Source organism: Sinohyriopsis cumingii, chromosome 15 (genome assembly GCF_028554795.1).
Source record: "Sinohyriopsis cumingii isolate HCF-2022 chromosome 15, ASM2855479v2, whole genome shotgun sequence".
Taxonomy (NCBI): domain Eukaryota; kingdom Metazoa; phylum Mollusca; class Bivalvia; order Unionida; family Unionidae; genus Sinohyriopsis; species Sinohyriopsis cumingii.
The window spans coordinates 121,299,910-121,322,224 of record NC_142975.1 but is presented as its reverse complement, the minus strand read 5'-3'; the positions used below and the strand labels follow the sequence as shown (position 1 = coordinate 121,322,224).

Sequence of the window (22,315 nt, the reverse complement as noted above, 5' to 3'; positions counted from 1 at the left end):
CACCATAAGAGACATATGCTACCTAGTGAAATTTTATAATAAGGCAACAAAGTAGGGATGCCAGCATAAAAAAGGCGCAGTTAATGCCTACACGAGCAAATTAGGGCCTCTCCATGATTTGGATTTGGATTATTAACATAGCTTTAACCGTTTTTCATTCATATCGCTGCAATGTGGCAGTTTATAGTGATGTCTAGCACTGGGGCATCATGCTGCAGACATGTAGCATGATGTCCCACCCGGTCACATTATCCTGACACCAAACCGACCAGACCTAACACTAACCTCTTAATGCTGAGCACCAAGCGAGGCAGCTGTTAGTGCCATTTTTGTAAGTCTTTGGTATGACTCGGCCGGGGTTCGATCCCACTACCTATCGCATCCGAAGAGGATGCTCTAACCACAAGGCCACCGGAGCGGTTCCTCTCCATGAAAGTCTCACAGTTATTGAATGTGGCCTCATAATCTACCGTGAACTACCTCATATCGGAGCATCTCCCGATGCTCTTGTTTCGTGTAATTGTTGCGGAGAGGGAATAGTGGAAGTGAAATGTTCATATTGTGTGAGAGATACTCAGATTAAAAATGTAAATATTTCATACCAGGTGCTAACACAAATCATTTTAAGTAATAAGAAATTTTGTGACTTTGTTATTTGGACAAAGAAGGACATATATGTGGAAAGGATTCTGCCAAACGCTGAACTATGGCAAGATATATAAGTAAGGTCAGTAGCATTCTTTGTTCACGTTTTACTGTCTGAACTGACAGGAAAATTATTCACCCGACCACAGTCCGCAGGCACTGAACCTATTGCACAAATGGAAAGGAAGCTGCATGCATCTATGTTGCAACCCTGTCACCAGCAATGATGGACAGACTGTGTCTGGAAATAACACTGACCTAATTTGTTTATGTCAAGTGCCCTGTGAAAACTGCAGATTGAAATGGCTTCACATTAGGTGCATTAAAATGACCAGAGCACCAAAAGGATCATATTATTGTCCAGAATGTCGTCCAGTGTATGGCAGTAAAGCAAACAAGCCTAAAACGTGTTAGAATACCATTTTCAGGACATTTGCATGTAAAAAAAACCCATGATTTAATATACAAGCACATTGTGTTTCTTGTACAGTATGACAGTGTCATTGGGGGTGGTAGATATTGTGTTGAGTGTACAGTGCTATCTAGCACCTTTTTTAATTTTCATGCATGCTTATATATTAATTAAAAGCGAGTAACTCATTCCTCTGTACAAATGTGCTTTCTATTCTATTTGTATTCTATATATCTTGCTTATTCTATAGCACACATTACAGAGTAGTCATAACAAGATTTTCATGACGACTTCTGTGACAACCATATTGGCTGTCCGAGAAGCAATGTTTCATGAGAACCAATCAGTCCATTGAATGAATATGTGCCTAACATTCAGTGACAATCCCACAGCTTGTTTAGGACGAGTGGCATAAACCAACTAATGGTAACAGATTGATTGACTATCCATAAGATCTTCTCATCTATAACCAGCAAAACTAAACTAAAGAGTTATTGACAAATATTTAATGTTGACATAATTTTGTAAGAATGTTTCACATACAATAACAAATACTAAACGTCATATACATGTAATAACTCTATGATTATTTCACAGATCCTAACTGTTCTAATGGAACAACTGACTCGCACATATTTGTAAGGTAACATGCAACACTAACAATTTTGTCGGCAATTGGAAATTCTCCTTTGTCATTCATGAGGAAATCGATTGGGCACTTTCATTAAAAAATGGTAAACGTATTTCGTAGCAGGCCAAATACACGTTCCACATGAATTCGCAAGTGTGCAATTTTTCTACTATTTTCTATATTAATAGGAGACAATTGTGATTTCCCCTTTGTACAACATGGGGTAATAACTTTAGCACAGTACATTCCAATACTGTCTGAAATATTAAATCCCCTGTCTGCTAACATAATATCCAGGCAATAACTTAGATAAAAATCCAGTTTTCATTTATGTGTCACTTGCCCTACCGCCTCATGCTTTTAAAAGAATAGAAATAGATCTCTGAGGTGTTGTGCTTGTATGATGACCAAGTCTGAGCTCGCCCCATTAGGCTTTTAGGTCTCTACACAAATTTCAAAACAGTCAATAATGACGGCCACTTTTCGACAAAAGTCTTTCCTAAATTCTATGGGCATGGTAAGCTGAAGCTGCTCCCTCTCAGGCCAATACAGAAGAGGTTTTAATGTAATATATAAAACATGAATAACATTTAAAAATGTCCTTGACACGTTTGATGTTGATAGCTGAAATCTATATGCAATATCTTGCAATGTCCTTGACACGGTTGATGTTGATAGCTGAAATCTATATGCAATATCTTGCAAGGGAGGGTTGAGCTTAAGTCTCATTAGTGTCATTATCATTTTTTCAAACTCCCCAACTTCTAGTCCTCTACTGGTTATAATGTATGGAGTAACAAATTCAACCAGGGTCATGTAGCTCTGAATTCCAGTGTAATATTTAACTTTATCTTCATTATCACAAAATGATTCCTGATTCATTTTGTAGCTGTTTAATTTATCTTTCAGCAATGTATTTTCAGTAATCAGGTGTTACATTTCACTGTCAACTACACTCTGGCTAACGGAGTTAGTCTTTGGTGTTAGATCTTGATCAGGTTCCATCTTTCCCTTGACTGTAAAAGAACAAATAGAATTGACCCTGTGATCAGCAGATTCATCCCCTTCCTGGGCAAGATATGTTTCATGAAAATGCTGCAAATCCAGCAACACTTTAGCTATGTCATATTCTTCGCTGGTCTACTGTCTGTGTTGCATTCGGTTTTACCTGTAATTTACCTGTAATTTAGAAATGTTTAAGCCTGAAGCTCTATCAAATAGAATATATGAGATTACAACCAGGGGCGTATTGCGGTGGGAAGGGCGTTCCCTTCTCACTCTAGAATTACACCACTGATTCTACAACATATCAACTTTTTTTTAAATACACATTTAAGGAAATTATAGGAAAGGCAGCTGTTTGTTTTATAAAGGAGTAGTATGGTATTTTAAATATTAACAACGTAATTATTATGAGAAAAGTAAAACCTTAGTAAATACATATTATGAAAAATATTTCTTATTCGGATATGAATATAATGTACTTTATTAAACTGAGTGACATTGGTCAAACTGAGGAAATGATACAATATATAAACTATGTTGACATGCTAATGACTGATCAGTTTGATCATATCTGTTTCCACTATTTTCATTTTCTTCTTGGGTTTCAAGTCACCAAGTTTAAGGGTGGGAGGCCAATCTGGATCTGATGGATTATACGAGTCTGCAGGTTTTCCTGAAAAGAAAACGAAACAAAACTTAGTAAATAATTCAAAGTGACTAGATACATTATATGTGGTATTGGTTAAAACTTAGTTGGAATCGTGAATACACATTTGAATTATCAGCATAAATTTTGTTAGAACAACACTGGTAAGAACTGTAGTTCACATGCACTTCAAGATTTAAAACAAAGCGAAACCGGACACAAATTACTACGTTTCTGTGATATATATATATATATATATATATATATATATATATATATATATATATATATATATATATATATATATATATATATATATATATATATATATATATATATATATATATATATTATTACTACTGATATTAATAATGATACTAATATGTACAACATACCATGAAAGTACCTTTAATAAAGTGGTCTGAGCAGATTTTTTAATGCTTCGAAGGTAGGTCGTTTCTGTTTATGTTGGCCAACCATGTCCGTCGTCGCCCATCACTTAAAGCCTTAAAATTTCCTCACAACAGGTATAGTGTAAAAACTACGTTTCACAGAATCATCTGCACGGTTTGTACAACCTTTAACCCAGCATGTATTAACCATTGTACGACTGCAAATTCTATTCAGTGATGAACAGCCACGCAAAACAAAATCATTGACCCACAAAATGGAGGATGACCTTACATCTGCATCAAGTTGAAGTAAACTAGTTGAAATATACAAAACGTTTAAGCTTTTATTCCTGTAGAAAAAGTAATTTAATATTTTGTAACCTCATAAATTTTTCTGGTTTTTTGTGTGTCTTGTCTCTGTTTTGTGTTTGCCTTTAAAAAAAGACTTATTTTGCATCGAAGGCACTCAGGCTAGTTAGAAACTATAGTCCCATTTGTTTGTACCCCACTACCGATTTCAATAACGGAAATATTTAATGTGATAAAATGTGCACAGAACTTAATCAATTCATTCATTTATGTATATTTTCTAACCTGAATGTGACCATCGTGGCCCTAACACCAGCATTCTCTGCGCCTTTCATACTTAACGGACTTTCCATACTAACACGGCGCCATGGTGGATACACTATAGGCGAATTGATCTCCTCAGATAACATTGTGACGTTTTTCATCCTATTCGGTAACTGCCGGATATTTCCGTAAATTACCATAATGTTGATAGTTTAAAGTTATATCCCTTTGCACACATAAAAATTACATTGCTTTTTAAATCCACGTGAAAGGCAAATGTGTTGCCATTCTTTTCATTTGCTTGGTTCGACATTTTAAATTTTGGAAACAGACGACATAGTATATGTCTTCTATGTACATATATTTTCATCGTGCATACACCCCTTCGCTGAAAATGGACTTGTTTAGGAACTGGAAATGGCCGGTGAACAGGGTAGTCTTTTACCCTAAAAACTTACGATTGGAATGAAACACGCAGACGATAAGGAGTTAGAGTTCCACCTGGGCATAATCAGGTTTCAAATTATAGATCAATAAATGAGCTGACTAAGCTCTGTGTATCTTTTTCTCATTTGTGCTTTTCGTTTTTTAAATCTATAGGAGAGTACGAAGAAATGAGGAGGTATATTCAGACTATAGTTTTGTGCTCTTCGTTGTCAATTTATTGCATTTATCTTAATCAATCCCTGACATAATACCTGATTCCTTGCTGGATCCAATGCATCTTGAAAGGACTGTGATTTGTAATATATATATATATATATATATATATATATATATATATATATATATATATATATATATATATATTTCTTTCTAGAATGCAATCAACTTTTGTCAAAATCAGTCATTGGTCTAAGATCGTTTCTGTGTGACTTGGCACAATCTCTTTGCAGGCCGAGAACCCGGATCAAGTGAAGGAAAGACGTCTGGACTTCCTGGACGTTTTGTTGACAGCACGTGACGAGAACGGACAGGGAATGACTGATGAGGAGATACGACAGGAAGTGGACACCTTCATGTTTGCAGGCAAGATAAATTTATATGGTGACATATTAAACAAGATATAAATTATCGTATGTATCCCAAATAGAAAAAGATCGTCTGTCGAATTATTGCTGATACTCTAAGTTTTAAAATAATGGTTTGGTTTTGTGGGGTTTGGTGCCAGTTTTCAGCACAGGATAAGCTATATATGGCACCAGCGTATTTAGTGGAAGGAATACCACGGGAAGAACCACCGACTCATGGAAGCTATTAGCATCCTTTGTCACATACCCACTTTGGTCGAGCTGGGGCTAGAACTCACGCGGATAGAAGTGAGTAGTCCGATAAATCAACCCCCAAATCTGTGTCGATGTCGATGGACAATATGTGGGTCTGATGGCACCTGTTCATTAAAAAATATTTTGCTGCATGCAAATCATTTCGGAACAAACCTGCGTACAATTTGGACACATACCAATAATTGGTTACAGTCATATCGGGCGCAAAATTCAAAATGGCTACATGACAGATGGTGGTGCTATTCCACGTGGATTAACAAGTCACCAAATATAGAATTTGTTTTGGAAATATAATGTACATGTCACCAAACGAACCATTCAGCTGACGGTATCTCCACAGACATGAGAAATACGGGTAAGTATATAAAATGTATACCGATGTGTGCAGCTATAATTGTCTGTAGATAATTGCAGCTTTTAATGAATAGGACGACATCAGCCCCTACCTGAAAATCAATATCATCACCGATGTGGGGCTGATTTGCCTGTCTACTGTCTAAAAGTGAAATGTGTAACTGATCTGTAAAAATGTGATGCTCTGACTACTTAGCCACTCGAGGCTTTCTTTAAAAGAATGGCGAACACAGATTCAATGAGGTGCTCTGTATACGCCTTTCCATTAAAGTAAAGGGCGCTTATATATTTGTACCACGTGACATTCCGCCATCACGGTACGGATATCATCCAGCCATTTCAACAGGAACTGTATTCGTACACATTTAAAGTGAATGCCATTTATTTGCACAAGTATTTCAACTAACAGTGAATCTCTTTGGAAGGATATTTGGTGTACGGTGTACCCTGATGTTTCATGGTTCTTATTTACTCCTTTCTCCATATAATAATCGTCTGATTAGTCGGATTATTTTTCTAAATCATGCAGTAATTCTTGAATGAATTTTTTCCCTCCACAATAAAGATTTTCTCCACATCAGTAAATTCAGCTGCAGTAAGCCATCATTTTCATATTTTCACTTTCATTTATGCATTTTTACTTTCACTAAGTCTCTAAATCAATTTTTCGTATATATTAAGTAAGTATGGAAGATAAAGTATATATAAATACACAGTAAGTAAAGAAATAATGACAATAATGAATGATTCAATCAGTAAACAAAATTAAGTTCGATGCATTCTTGAATGAGTTTTACAAATGAGCTGAAGACGTACAAAATATAAATTATTTTGAATGTCAAATATTTTAGTATATTCACATTAATAAAAGAAAAAGTTTACTGCACAATGAAACATATAAATCAGTGCTTAACGTTCATCTTGACTGAATTTAAAAATGTTCAATGTAAAAGGTGCCGTTCACTACGTAGTGTAATGTTCATTTAACTGAAATTACTAAGCACGGGGGAAAAAGAACAGATGGTGGATACATTTGCGACAATTACTAAGCACGGGGAAAGCGAACAGAAGGCGATATATTTATGACAATTACTAAGCACGGGGAAAACGAACAGATTGTGGCTACATTTATGACAATTGCTAAGCACGGAGAAAAAGAAAGGAGTGTAGGTACATTTGTGACAACTTCTAAGCACGGGGAAAATGAACAGATGACGATACATTTATGATAATTACTAAGCACGGGGAAAACGAACAGATGGTGGATACATTTGTGACAGTTGCTAAGCACGGAGAAAACGAACAGATGGTTGATACATTTATGACAATTACTAAGCACGGCGAAAAAGAACAGATGGTGGATACATTTGTGACAGTTACTAAGCACGGGGGAAAAGAACAGATGGTGAATATATTTGTGACAATTACTAAGCACGGGGAAAAAGATGGTATATGCATTTGTGACATATACATCTATATCATCTTAATTTGTTTTATACACTTGTCATAAGCCCGGGCTTATTTTGTTATGGTGTTGTCCTTCGGATGTTGCAAATTTTGTGTCCACCCATTAAAACTTGGGTTTTCCAGTATCTACAGACATTACACTTTGTGGATAGCTTGCATTTTTTATATAAGGAAGAACTGTGACAGTTTCCAGGTAAAATGTCCAAGGTCTGTATGTCTTACAAAAGATTTTTTTTTGTATAATAATATTAATTCTGCATTACAGACTTGGAACAAACTTTGTGGGTGGCTTATGTCTATGATGATATTGAAAAAAGAAGGAATTTTTAAGAAGTGCATTTTGTTCAGATTTTAATGTGCAGATAATTCTCAAGTTTGCTATGCTATAAAAAAGTATAAAAACATATGTTTATTGTGCTTAAAATGGGAAACGTTCCTAAACAAACTTCGACATATTTTTCTCATTTTTGGGCGGATAATCTGCCAAATTGCATAATTCCTCTAAGTTAAAACTCGAAGATTTAATTTAAATAAATTTCCCGATTTCATGTGAGATAACGGGACAATCTGATTATTGCAAAAGTTTACTATAAGATGACTTTTAAGAATACGGACAATGAATTTAATAAACGCAAGGTCTTGATTAAAGTGTAATTGTCTGTTTACATCTGTTGAGTACAAAATCAATATTTTTCTGCAGAAATAATGTTTATTCTTATAGTAATAACGAAATTCAAATTTGTTTGAAGTTTGCTGTTTTAGCTCTGCTAGCCCATTATCGCATATTTGATATTGGTTTCCTCCTAAACTACGTGGAAGATTGCCATAAAACTTTGCACACACATTCGTCCCAAGGTCTAGTTAGTACGTAATGAAAACGGCGTTCCTCAAACTTCCACTATTGTCATAACGGACCCCTTGAAAATTGTGTTATGACTACTCTTCCTGAATGGACAGTAATATCAACAAGGGGGTTTCACCTAAAGATTTCTTATGGCGTCTAGCTGGTCCTGAATGAAATGGTGCCGCTCTGACATTCAATATTACCGTCAAGACAGTCACCTTAAAGGTCGTGGTATCGCTTCGCCCTGAATGGAAAGTTCAATCGACATGGGATATTAACCATAGTACATATTATCATCTATAGTTGATCCTAAATGGTTCCGCACAGACGCCATCTTGGAAATCTTGTTACCACTACCCCTCCTGATTGGATTATTTTTATTTTTGTGGGGTATAATGCCATTTTTCAGTACATGGCAACCAATATATCTGATGGCGGAAGATCCTGGGAAAACCCATGGAAACAACAACCGACCCAGGGAAGCTACTGGCAAGCTTTATTGCATACCACCGAGACTCGAACTCGTGCAGACAAAGGTGAGATATGTGAGTGTTCGGTAAAGGCATGCGCTTTAGACCGCTTAGCCACCAAAGCGCCCTTTACTCCTTCTGAATGGATGTTCAAATCATTATGGTGTTATCGGGAAAAGACTTTAGATGGAGTCGGCTTAGTCCGAAATGAAAACTGTGCCAAAGTGGCGGGCAAATGGCCCTATGACAGTTATTTTGAAAATCTTATCTCTACTCCTCTTGAAACGCAATTCGTATTAACAATAGGTTTTAGCCCGAAACCTTCTTATTCTGCCTATCTGATTTTAAATCAAAATGCTTCTGCTTAGAGATCCAGTATGGCCACCACAGCAGCCATATTGAAAATCTTGTTATTCCTACTCCTTCACTAACTCTCTTGAATGGATGGTGATATCAAAACAAGGTTGTCGCTAAAAACGTGTCCTGTTTGGTGCCATATTTTCATTGATTATAGCTGCCACAGTGGCTAATGTGAAACAGCGGTGTGGAGTTGGGGGGTGAACAGACCAAAACTGCAGACCAAAATAAAGCTTCCTACGGAGGGTGAAAAATACAAGTGTCAATAACACTAAAGCGAGGGAGGCGAACGAACCAGAATTTCAGACCGAAATAAAGAATGATTCTGTCAAGAAACAACTATAATCGCATCAGGAGCCTCATGTGGAATTTGCAGAAGGTGCAGAACAGTTATTTAAACCAGTTATAAAGGCTACTGGAGGTCATCTTCCCACGTTGGAGCAAAGCGCTACTAAGTCAACTGGGAAAATCGCAGAAAGAACTAAAAAGGCCCCCAAAAAAAGATTCTACATGAGCTTCCGGCTGACATAGCTGTTGCTGCTGAATCACTAAGAAATAATTGACAGTACTGATAATCTTTGTTTTGATGTAGCCGATATAAACGATCTTATACTAGTATCAGAACTAAAACCAGCTTGGAAGATTTACGTGCGTCTGCTGTGCATAGTTTTGATCAAAGAGAGAAAAAAAAAAACAATTAAAACCCGAGTACACTGATGATGCTGTAGGTTGTGACAACTGGCACAAATGGATATTTCGCATACACTACGTAGTTGATCAGGCCCGAAGTAATGATACAACATTTGTTGCCTTTAATAATGGAAGAAATAAATATCTCAAACAATTACAACAAACACATTTAATATTACAACAACCACATCCAGTATTACAACAACTAGGCAAACAATCCAGAAAGGTCTTTCCACTGGCAGTGTAATTTAAAAAAATATGAAAAAATCCGTTTCCCGATACGTTTGGTTCCAATAACGTTCTTGCTGATGTGGACAGACTAGAAAGTCTAATTTGCTGAAGACGAGCCGGCAATAATTACCCAAAAATCATTAATGAAGCAGCTGCAAAATGTCATAGATTATTTGCAGGAAATATCATGGACATTAATGTTTATTGGCCCCTCATTGATGAAATCGTTGATGATTACCGTAGTGATTGAGGGTATGCAATTCGATCAGTAACAAGAAAATAAGATGATTATACATAATGCTCAACGTCGACCGATCATGATTATGGTAATAAATTTGCGATCATCGACATATAAAGTTACCTACGGAGATGGACTCGGGGATATTGTTCAGGGTCTATTCAGAAGGATAGCCTCAAAAGCAATACCGATTGCAAAGCAGCAAGGAATAAAAGCTGTTGACGTTGTTCGTGATACAGGTATTGATACTATTGGTGATGTTGCTAATAAAGCATTCCCAGCAATAAAAGATAGACTAGCGCAATTCATACGATGAAAACTTTAGCCAGTAGAATTATTCAGCACTGTAGTTATGCCTGCAAATGTTAGTAAAATAAGAAAGCTGCAAATAAAAAAACTAGCAGAGTTTGCTGGTGAAAGATAAACAGATATAACTGCGAGTCTGATAGCAGGAAGTGGTCTTCGTGTTAGATGATAGTAAATATAATCAAATGTTTAAGCGTGTATCTAATCCAGCATTTGACATTTACGCACCAGTCCTTAAAGATGAATCCTTGATCGATTATCATTATTATTCTTATGATGCGCGTGTACCCGACTCGCGTGGAAGAATCGAATTACAAAATAAAGATACAAGTAGATATTTCCTGCCCGCTGAAGCATTCATTGAATTCGAAGGTAGACGTTTGAAAGCAGGTGATACAGCGTACGGAATTGGTGATCGAGTTGGTTTTGTCAACAACGGAGTTATGGCGCTATTTAACAGTACCATGTATAGCATCGACGGACGAAAGTTTGAATCATGCTTAGAAAACGTCAACGTAGACACGACGATACTTGGCTTTGCAGAAAAGTAACAATGAATACAGCTGAAACTAAAGTTGCATCAAGGAATGAAAACTACAACTTAGGATTCGCATCAAGTCGCTCTTTTTTATGGATCAGGGTGGGAATCTACGTTGTCATGGTTGACGATGACCACAGTCAGTATGCAAAGTAATGTTGCTGGGTTATTATGTGGGCAGATGGCATCACAGCAGGAGTGTCAGCACCACGACATACATTCATCGCGTTTCAGGAAAATGCCAGAGTAAATTTGCAGATACGAAATCAATTGATATTTTGAATTGCTTTGGGTTAGTGAAGTTTGTTTGAGGATAAATGGACATCAAGAACCTTCTGGAGATATATTATTGAATTTTGAACTCAATCATGTTGCACTTAATTATCATCGGCTGATGACATTTATGGAGCGTCATCAAAATGTGGATTCTGGTTTGCGGATATCTTAGCGGTATTTCACAACATTATATCCGATCTATTATTTCCCACTGGAACACTTGGATTTGTTCAGACAATCAATCTATGACATACATTTTGAGCCCTTGCAGCACGAGTACCTACTGCCAAACCTGGTCCACCAGCTATTCTTGGTGGTTATAGAGTAATCGCTGTTATACTCTCAGACAAAACAATGATGTTTAAAGGCGTTTGTAGATGAATGAGAGTCAGTGATGCCCTAGTAGAAAACATGTAATTAAATCGCTCATGATTATACAATATCATCGTATTAGTGTTACTCTGATTCCTGGCGAGATTAAAAAGATACAATAAGTATCAAAAAGGAATTGTGGAACTGACAGAACGTTAACTCAGGCACTTCAGTGACTTCAAACGATCACCGACTGGTGTTAGACTTAATCTTTCTGCGGGTGCTATTAAAGACACTGTCAAGACGGGTGGATATTTCCACTTCTTGCAGCTTTATCAGCATTGATAGCTGCTGCAGCTCCAGCTGTTACAAAAGCAGTTTCACTTGGTGCTGTTGGAACTGCTGCTGGGATGGCATTAAAGAAAGCAACAGACCAAGGACCAAAGACTTCAAAATAGGGCGGTCCGTTCACGGATTGGGTCTAAGACAGCCAGGAACCCATCATTGCTGGTATGGCTAATCCACGAAAAAAAGTCTCATGCTTCTCGTTTCCAATTTTAATTTACTTGCTGCTGTTAAGAAATTAAATATAAAAAACGTTAGAGGTATTTTCATGCGTGATTATTTACCAGAGAAATCAAATATCCATGAAACTGATATCATTAATCTAGATGGAAGGCTTGGTCCAGGCACCCATTGGGTTGCATACGTGATTGATCCTAGTGGAGTTGTTTATTTTGATTGGTAAGGACTGGCACCACTGAATGAATTTTTAAAATATGTTAGCAACATCCAAAGTAAAGGGACTATCACAACCTCAATGAGGAGTAAGTGTTATAAGATACGACGAACCAGCTGGCTATTTGTGGACGTTTGTAAACGGGAGCCAGTGCTTAAACCTATTGCTAAATTTCGTAGAGATGGAACAACAGATATATTATTGGAAATTAAAACGTCATTATGTTATGAACATACACTTCGTTTCGTCGACGTTAAAGTTTTACTTAATTATATTATTATTTAGTATAATGCGAGTATAGATGAGCTATGCAAGAAATGTGTCATGTAGGAAATAGAATATCTCAGTGAGGAAATTATTTCACAGACAAAACACAGAAATCGAGGATGATCTTGAATCCTCCATCGTAAACTTGTACATTCTGTTATTAATTCAACCGATACATACGCCAATTATTATACCGACGATGGTATCTAACACTCAATCAAACAAGAGGTTTTAAAGGTAATATCAGTATCTGAGGTTGATTTACCAACATTTAAAATTTACCGAAATCTTGTCAAAATCAGCGATATCATCGATGAATACTTTCCATAAACTATCGCTACATGGAGAAAAGTGCCCCACTGGCAGATATCATGAAGCACAACAATGATCCATACGGTGGAGGTCGTCATATTACATTGGGGATACTAAACATTACATCAACGATTGCAGTCTTGTGTATGGTGCAATCTATGACAGCTATCACGTTGACCTTGAAGAATCCAGTCAAACAAAACAGGGATATTTGTTATACACATTCACCCCTCAAGCTTCGCATGGATTCTTCATTTTGATGGAGTAGTTAATCCGGTTTATCTGAGATGTCATAATCCGCTGTTATCAAGGATACATTTCAAATTTACTGACCAGCGTTGATACTTGCTTGATTCAGGAGGACATTTTCTGAATATACATTTGTACGTACGCTTATGAGTTCGTAGAACGTCAGCATCATCGGAGAACTTCACGTTCATAAGATCGTCATCATGACAGAGTTGGTTGATTTGTTTACTGTGTAAAACCGGCTTGGTGTATAATTTTAAAAGTTCTACTGAAAGCGGCCACCACCATCACCAATTAACACAGAAGAAAGGAACAGGAAAACAAGAGCAAAGAAATAATACTAAGACGAGGAAACGATTAGCAGCCCGCCAAGCCGTGAACAAAGGAAGTGCACAGAACAAAGGAACTCTCAAATAAAGGAACGATAGGAACACGTAACAGAAAACAAAGGAACAAAGGGGAGACTTGGAGCGGAGGTGCAGACTGGGCATTAGGACAAAAGCAAAAGATAAGTCATCATTCAATGCTAGACGCAATTTAAGTAGAAGAATGCAGACTAGGTCCAAACAAATGGTTATATTCAATCCAAACACGCAAACACAAGCCACCCGACAACTCTATCAACAAATCAGTAAAAATAATGGATGTATCACAACTCCAAACAGCACAAATAAAGCATGTAAAACAAGCAAGATTAACGCAAGTCGTACCAACAACAGCAAACTCCAATTCAACCAACATCACACTGGGACCCCAAATTCTGGTCACAAACACTGACCAAACAAACCACAAACCAGCAGATATAACTAACACCCCCACCCCACCAACAGAAACTACCATAAATACAAAACTACACTTCAGGGAACAATATAAATACAAAGCCAATACTATCGCAAATCCTCTTGAAGGAAGAGGAAAAACCACACACAAATGAAGATATAGACATCACTATTCCAAACCTAACAAATGAATTTGACAGTAACCTACTTACCTTAAACTCCCCACACTTAGACCACATAACTATAACCAGCACCCCAAAATTCACCAAAAATGAAATAACCAATCCTAAAAACAAGCAAACAAACCAACAACAGGAAATCAAGCATAAAACAATATATCAAAACATTAGGAAAAAAACTATACACTCAAGCCAAACTCCTGGACCATCTGGGATAACAACCACAAGGGAACCACCAACAGATGGGAACAAATCCAATGAATTAGACACAAAGAAACTACCTAGCAGCATTACTGATAAGGCAACCCTCAGACCCCAAACAACCCAAAACCCCCAAAACACATACCTAGGTAAAGGCAAGGGCCCGCTAAAACCCCAAAACAACCAAACAAAACCCCACAAGTAAGGTTAACTCAAAACAGGAAATAAAACAACGACAGAACCCCCAAAACAAAATTCACGATTATCATCCCCACTAGCCAACCATTCAAATGTAAGGGACCTTTATGGACCCACAAATTGAGGCCAAACTATCAGGGTTCCTTGAACCCATAAAAGCCTGGGGGAGGTGGCACCATTCCCTTCCTCAGGAACAACTAGCAGGCTGCGGTGCAGTCAGAAAAGGTGGCAAATGCACAATTTTGCACTCAATTAAACTAAAAAACAACAACAATAACAGAGTCAAGGAAAGTTTAAAAAAGTCTTATGTTTCTGAATTTGTTGGTGGTTATGTTACGCAAATTATTTTTGTGGTATTATGTGTGTACCAACAAGTACGAGCTTTTGTGTTGCACAAAGATGTACTTGAAAGTGTCGTCAGAACAATTCTGACACTTCCCCAGACACAAATATTTAGTGTTAATATACTTATTGATGAATACGGCGATGATTAATTTTTGTTAATGCAGGAACAGTTAAATGAGCTGCAGTGAGAACATATTTTTGTGGCTGTATGCGATATTAATCAATTATGAATTATGCACATGTTTGACTTAAACGGTTCAAGTTGCAGGAAATCTTTTTGGGGTTCAGTTAAAACTACCCAATTTTCCGACAAAAACAATACTATAAACACTGCCAACAATACGATGTGTTACAACTTTCACTTTCCCTTTGCTTAGCTGTTACAACTTTCACTTTCACAATCCGTTACCCGTGACAGTGTCACTGCTTTCACTTTGTTTACAACCACTTTCACTTTCACAATGAATCGTTTCACGATCAGACATAATCTGTGTTTACTGTCGCACACGTGAATTTACAATCTTGTTTGTTTCCTATAAGCATAATAATTCTGATCTATCTTTTTCGATCGCGTGTGAGAAAGAACCGAATTGTTCAACTTGTGTGTCATCGACAAAAGCTACTGACCGAATCATAGCCATTAATTTTATAAACCTGTTTTCGGTTAGTAATGGTTATCTACCTTCGTATCTTCGACCTTGTAGTGTCTCAAAATCATTTGTGATTTTTTTTAGTATCAAGTTCATCAGAAAATTTGATATCATCTTCATTTTTCAGTCTCAGAAATAATATTGATATTTTCCAAATTCGTTACATAATAAATATATTTAAATTAAATGTGTGTGCAAATTTACATACCTACTGTATATATAATCTTAACTCTAAGGACGGCACATACACATATTATTTATAACATTATATACATACTTATTTACAGTATATATAATTTTACGTCCAACCGGCATCTGTATGTATCGGTGCTATTATTAGCGTATACACAACCCCCAGTGAATCCCTAGATTGATAAACAATATTCTAGCAGGTCCAAAGGGCGATTCGAGCGACCAGATATCCGATGTCTAGTCATCCAGTTAGCACAGATCGATGACCATGTTGGATTTCAGACTGGATTTCAGACGGCACATACACATTATTGTAGCATATCTAATTGGGGTAGTTCGATCTCAAGTGTTTTACAATGTTTCATGTTTTATACCTCTATCTTGACTCACTTACAGTGCTAAAGTTCTAATTGACCAATCGTTGTCAGTGACATTGCCCCATGAGACAAACTCAGAACCGTGCTTTGCGAGATTTCATTCTCAGACATTCTTACTTACAGTGCTGAACTTATCTCTGTATTTACATACATATACGCACACTACCACACCAACATATTTCTGCACGCCCTCCACTGATCAACCCAATAACACCCAGCACGTGGTGACATGATGGGAAGGTGTACTTTTATGTGTTGAATGATGGGCATTTGGGAGAAAAGTGCTTCAGAAACTCCATAAGGTGTTTGATATCCGAAAATCCGAAAGTAGCCCAACTCGCTGGTTTTCTTTTTTTTTTTATTAATAACTATCCCTGATAAAGTCGGGAGAACGCAAGAAACCTGATATATTCAGAAAAATAAGGATAATGGTTTTTAAAAAGCCAACAAAACAATAATTGTGTATTATTGCAAAACACATGCTCGCTAGTATATCTAACTGCGCTGACTGAGTTATTTCCCCTGCTTTTATCAGGGACTGAATTATTGTCTTACGATATGAGTGTTTTTTGTTGTACTATACTGAAATATTACTATTCGTTGTTTGAATGTCGATTTGATTACATGTTGTATCGAAGACTTTTTTATATATTAAAACACCAACCACCAAATAATTCATTTTTTAGCGAATGTGATTGTAAAATACAAGCGAGATTATTCGCAATTTCTCTACGTATCCTTGACAGAGATGTTTCTCCCTGATTATATTACAGAGTAAAATTAAAGAGTGTGTGACAGGAGTGAAATGCTGAAATAGTATGCGTTGTTTGTATTTCTTTGAAAATGCTGATTTTGTTATATTATTTGCGACATTGTATATTGAATATGTGCAAATATCAAAATGTTTGCCAGCTGCACATATCGATGAAAATATTATTTTTATGTCTGTCTCTACTTTCACAGATTTAACTGCATTTGCGCAAGTAGTACTACCGCCAATATTTCCAAATTTGCAATTCTGACTTTGTTAAACAACCTGCAAATTACACAAAGCATTATTGGGTTTTTGGATGTTAATATGATCAATTACAAGACCGTTTTCGATCAGTCCATGAACACATTCATACATAAATTTATGACAAAGATATCTTTTTTCCCAGCAGTAAATCTAAGATAACCAGCATTATAAACCGAATCAACTGGGATTTGTCGTCTACAGTTCCTAATTAAACCATCACCAGATGCTTCATAATTTTTAATGATGGGATGTGTTACAGATTTGCCTCGTTCCATTTTTATAGTAACTATTATTTGTTTAAATTGGTATCTTGTGCTAGCGTGAAAATTTAGCAAGATAACATCTAGCGTTTATTTCTAAGAGATTCATCGTTGATACTGAGGCCGACGCCGGCTTTTTGTAAAATCATACTACCGTTTTAAAACTCTGTGTTTTCTGCCTCCACCATCTACACATTACTGTGTTTTCCCCGGACTCTTTTGCTACATTTTAAACATGGTTTCCATCATTGACTCTCTCGCTGCACGCTTTGTAGGTTGTATGGAGAAAAAACATTTACACAAGCCCGATTGTAAGGAGTTGTGAGCCAATCATCAACCACTTTCAGTTATTTTTTGCTCGATTCATTAGATTCATTATATTTTAATTAAAGTTATTTTAAATATAAATTTTCCTTAAATTTAATATGGAAGAATTTACGAGATTATCTGCGATTAAACCTTATCAAAAGAGATTCTATCTTGTCAGAATGTGCCACCAAGTTGGCAATTCGACCGAATTAACTTCAACAAACATGACATCGCTTATGCCGAGGCAATCGTCTAATCAGATTCTAATCAATAGTATTCGTGAAGCCAAGAAAGAGTTTAGCAGCGAGGGTGCTGCTCATGTGTGGTCAACATTCAAAATCATGCGCGACGTTGATGCTGCAATGAATAACCAGCGATCAACGATGTTGCCGAGCTTGAAAAGAAATAAAATCTTCCGGTAAGGTGGAAGACAATAAACGGCGAGATTTTGTACATAAACATAAAGAAAAGGAGCTTCATATAAATCATTGATCATAACGCGCACGCTTGGTCGACCGATGTAACGATATTTCCACAAGAACTGTTAAATTGTATAATGGTCATATATTTGATTTTATAAATAAAATTAGCAAGAGCGATCCTGTATCTATGTGGTTGTTTCAAAATTCCGAATGTAAAAATTACGATCAGGTTGTACGACCTAGCGGAGACATTTATCAATCTGAGTCACTGCACGATGAAATGAAAAATCTTGCGTTGAAATATATCGATGATGCTGAACAATTATTCAATACTTGTTTCACTATTTCGTCAGATGCTTCCCACGCTGCTCAGGAGAAATATTCCTGGTCACCAACAAAATCGATTTGCAGAAACGTGTCGAATACAGACACGGCATGTTGTGGAATAATAAATACAATTACAAGGATGTTATCCCAGGTAATATGGCAGCATGTTATCCTGGACGTTTTCTTGGAATGGGGGAGTGTGCTGAATATTTTAAGAAATATGGACATCCAGCTCACGAAATGACAAGAATTTCGATACTCTGACATCTACCAGATTTGAATGTAACTGGATTTGCATGCATTGAATCGTTTTCGCTCACGGAAAATTTCCATCCGATTGTTTATGTTTGGTTTGGTCGTCAATTCGGCGAACGCGGTTGGGTTCCAACAGTGCTATTTCGATACATGCTTGATACTGGGATGCTAGTGTTATTGGTTGTAAGTGAAGCAATAATATCGTATCGTCCACAGAAACAAATCTGCTTACCTAAATCCCCTGAAGTTGTCAGGGTCAAGCACGAGGCTGAGAAAACTATTCTTGATATAATCTTTGTTCGTAATCCAGATGAATTTGAACACAAAACTAAACTTGCAAAATATGTTGGAAGCAAAATAATTTGTAAATTTACGACAGGAGGATCAGATGATCATAAACGACATTGCACAAGATTAATTATCGACGATGCCGAACTAGATTTATAATTGCTGACACAACATAGAAAGGAACATTTATAAGTCGAAATAATGCTTACTTGCCAGACGAAATACGCCTAGGTACAATTGTGAGCAACATTGATGGTGCATTACTACAGTTTACTCATTTAAGAACTTCGATATTAGCTTATGACTCTATAAATTTATTATATATGATAAACATATTTCCTAATACCGCAGTTAGAGTTGCCACAGATTCATTTTACATGAATAAAATCATGCATGATTTTCAAAGATTGGTAGCATTGCATAATGAGGCGAGTGGAGAAAAAAAAAGCGAGAAAAATACTTAGTTATTCTGAATCAGCTGACGTTGAATCTAGGGATATATAAAATAAAAATAGTCAAATGTCAGCGTAGTCATCAGCACCGTCTGTGTACGACCATGTAGCTAGACATAAAACTGTTTATTGTAACGGGTATGGTAGTTCTGGTAAAACAACTCATGCGATTGAATTATTTCTGAACAGTTGTTCAGGGAATTTTGATATGGTTGTTTTGAAGCCTACACATAGACTCACCAGAGAAATGAGTGAACAATGAGTGAAATTTCAAACGTATCAGAGTTTCTTTAGATGGAAAGGAAATGCATGGACTACTGAACGAATGGGTGAAGAATAGATCCCCAAGACCATTATTTGGGATGAAATATGCACGGTGTCGCTAGATGTGTCCAAAATATTTCTTGATTAGCTATTGACTCAGAATACTGATGAGGTCATGTGCCATGATCATGGTCAACCACCACCTATTGTTGGATAATCTCCGCACGAGATTCCAAGACGGCTGACAGAGTCAGGGGTAGAACCAAGGAAACAAAACCTCGTTCTTAATGATATTGTTTTGGTTCCTGTGAGTGTTACTGAGAGCGCGTTAACGATGGATAAATCTCCATGGATATGCTATAACGATTTATTCGTCGCAAAAATTAACTATTTCGGATACAGATATTTGGATTGTTGATGAATGGTCAAATTTAGTTTATCTAGCAGTATTTCGAGTCAGAAGAATGTCTCAGCTGCAGAGGGCTTTTCTTGAATTTATTCAGGATAACTGCAATATTGTGAATAATAATCAAACTCAGGAAATTAACGACGATATAATAAGGAACAAAATAGCGATGTGGCAACAAAGAAATAAACTAGACTTTGATCTTGATATTAAATTTATAATGACGCTGTAAAAACAACAAAACAATCATTGTGCGAGATGCAACACAATACTGTTGTGGAAGTATTTGAATAATAATCCAAGACAATTAACCCTGGATAGATTTAGTAGTAGTCTCGGCAATACACACGAAAATGTGATGCTGACCTGTCTTGAGTCTAATCGACGTTGAGGGGCTGGTGTCCTGCCTTCACAGAAGTGAAAGCGGAGGTAACTGAGTATCTTCAGTAATTATTTGTAATTGTTCACGTACAAATCCACGTTGAGAGCAGTTGAATCTAGTTTGTAGATTGCAGATTTACCTGAGGATCTTACCACGCTGAAAATTGTATGTGTGGTTACATTCCAGACTGGATCAGTTGCTTTTTTTGCCACCTTCAAGTTCACCAGGTTCATTTAAATATCTGACAGTCACATTATCTAGTACTGGTTGTTTTGAGAAAGATTCGTGTCGTTGTACTGATATGTTTTTCTTTGTGATTGCATTTATATGTTTCATAGAAATTACACGAGTAATTTCATTTTTCAGCGGAGCTATCACACTTGTTAGTCTTGCAATCCATTCACGAGATCTCTTATCCGCCTAAACTTTATACAAGGATATGTCCTGCGTATACTGATATCCAGACAAAATCGCTCAGCAAGTGTTTGATTAAATCACTCAAATATTTTCTGATCATGATGAATTGTGGTGTGCCCTCGTCTGATTTTGACGTTATGCTGTTTCATCACCGACGTTACCACACCAAGAAATGCTTTGCCAGGACCAACCTGTAGCATATGTGGCCATCGTATATCACCACGTTGTTACATTCGTTCAAACGCAAATGCAACTTCAGCTGCTGTTTAAGTTGACAACTGCTCTGCTTCTTTATATCTGCTTGCAACGTCAAAACAGTCAACACGTATTTGCATCTGCACGATTGATGTCTACCAGTTTTAATAGTATCATGCGGTAAAACCAAAATATGTGCCCAATGAACCTCATTGGGAGTGTTGACATCAAAATGTGCCTACTGAAATTGTTTAGGAGGTGGTATATACATTTGCCATATTGCATGTCGTGCTAACCAATCTGCATCAACATAATGTGCGACACCTGCCGCATCCGCAATTTTACTAGTCGATGCTCTTCCCCTCCAATATCCTCTTGGGCTATCATAAATTTACTCAATAATAATAATAATAATAATAATAATAATAATAATGATAATAATAATGATAATAATAATAAAAGAATCGGCCAACTGATAGCCTGCCCCGAGCACTAGCTTACCTTTCAACGCAGATCTTACCAAAAAGATTCTCTCAAATTTATTTTTACCGACCTTAACGTGGATATCAACTATACGTCTGCAATATGTCGTTGTTGCAAATCTGGATTTTTATACGTGACATCACGTACGTGGAACGTTTGATCAATCGCATTTATTGGATAATTTCAAGGTCTTGGTTGGTCTCGTTCGTCAAGTCTGATATCAAGTCGTGTTTCCAGGACCACACTAATTTTATCCAGGAAGATTCTACTCACCAGGATAGTTAGCCCAGGTAATTTTCCTAGTGAAGCAGCGATATATCCGCCTGTTGAACGAGAGATAAATTTGTATTTGCTTGTACCACATTTCACACACTTGCCTGTGCTCTTTTATTTTAATCCGATGCTGGGAGGTGGATGCTCTGCATCGAACTCAATATCAAATCATATAATAATTATATTTCTAAAACATGGATATGATTGATTTCTCAGCTACTTGAAAGCTAGAGCCAGTCAAGCATCACGCAGCGCTACCAAATTATATCAGAGGAATTAAAAAAGGTCTGGTAAGACGTAAATGTTACTTAACATAATAATAAGATGGTTCAAGCCGGATAAGTTATATTTAATGGCACGATCTGTTAATGATCAGAGATGTTATGACGTGCTTAAAGATTTT

General features: G+C 36.7%; 1 protein-coding gene and 1 pseudogene across 2 annotated transcripts in view; one reads left to right on the top strand and one right to left on the bottom strand.

The window, feature by feature from the left end:
• LOC149782617 (ultra-long-chain fatty acid omega-hydroxylase-like) overlaps nucleotides 1-22,315 on the top strand; it is a 104,007-nt gene that overhangs the window by 68,110 nt on the left and 13,582 nt on the right. For both annotated transcript variants that reach the window (XM_089934101.1, XM_089934102.1), the window contains exon 8: nucleotides 5,201-5,333. In XM_089934101.1, the coding sequence (XP_089790227.1) occupies nucleotides 5,201-5,333 (133 nt within the window). The remainder of the gene's footprint in view (nucleotides 1-5,200; nucleotides 5,334-22,315) is intronic.
• On the bottom strand, nucleotides 1,620-3,545 carry LOC149782618 (uncharacterized; annotated as a pseudogene).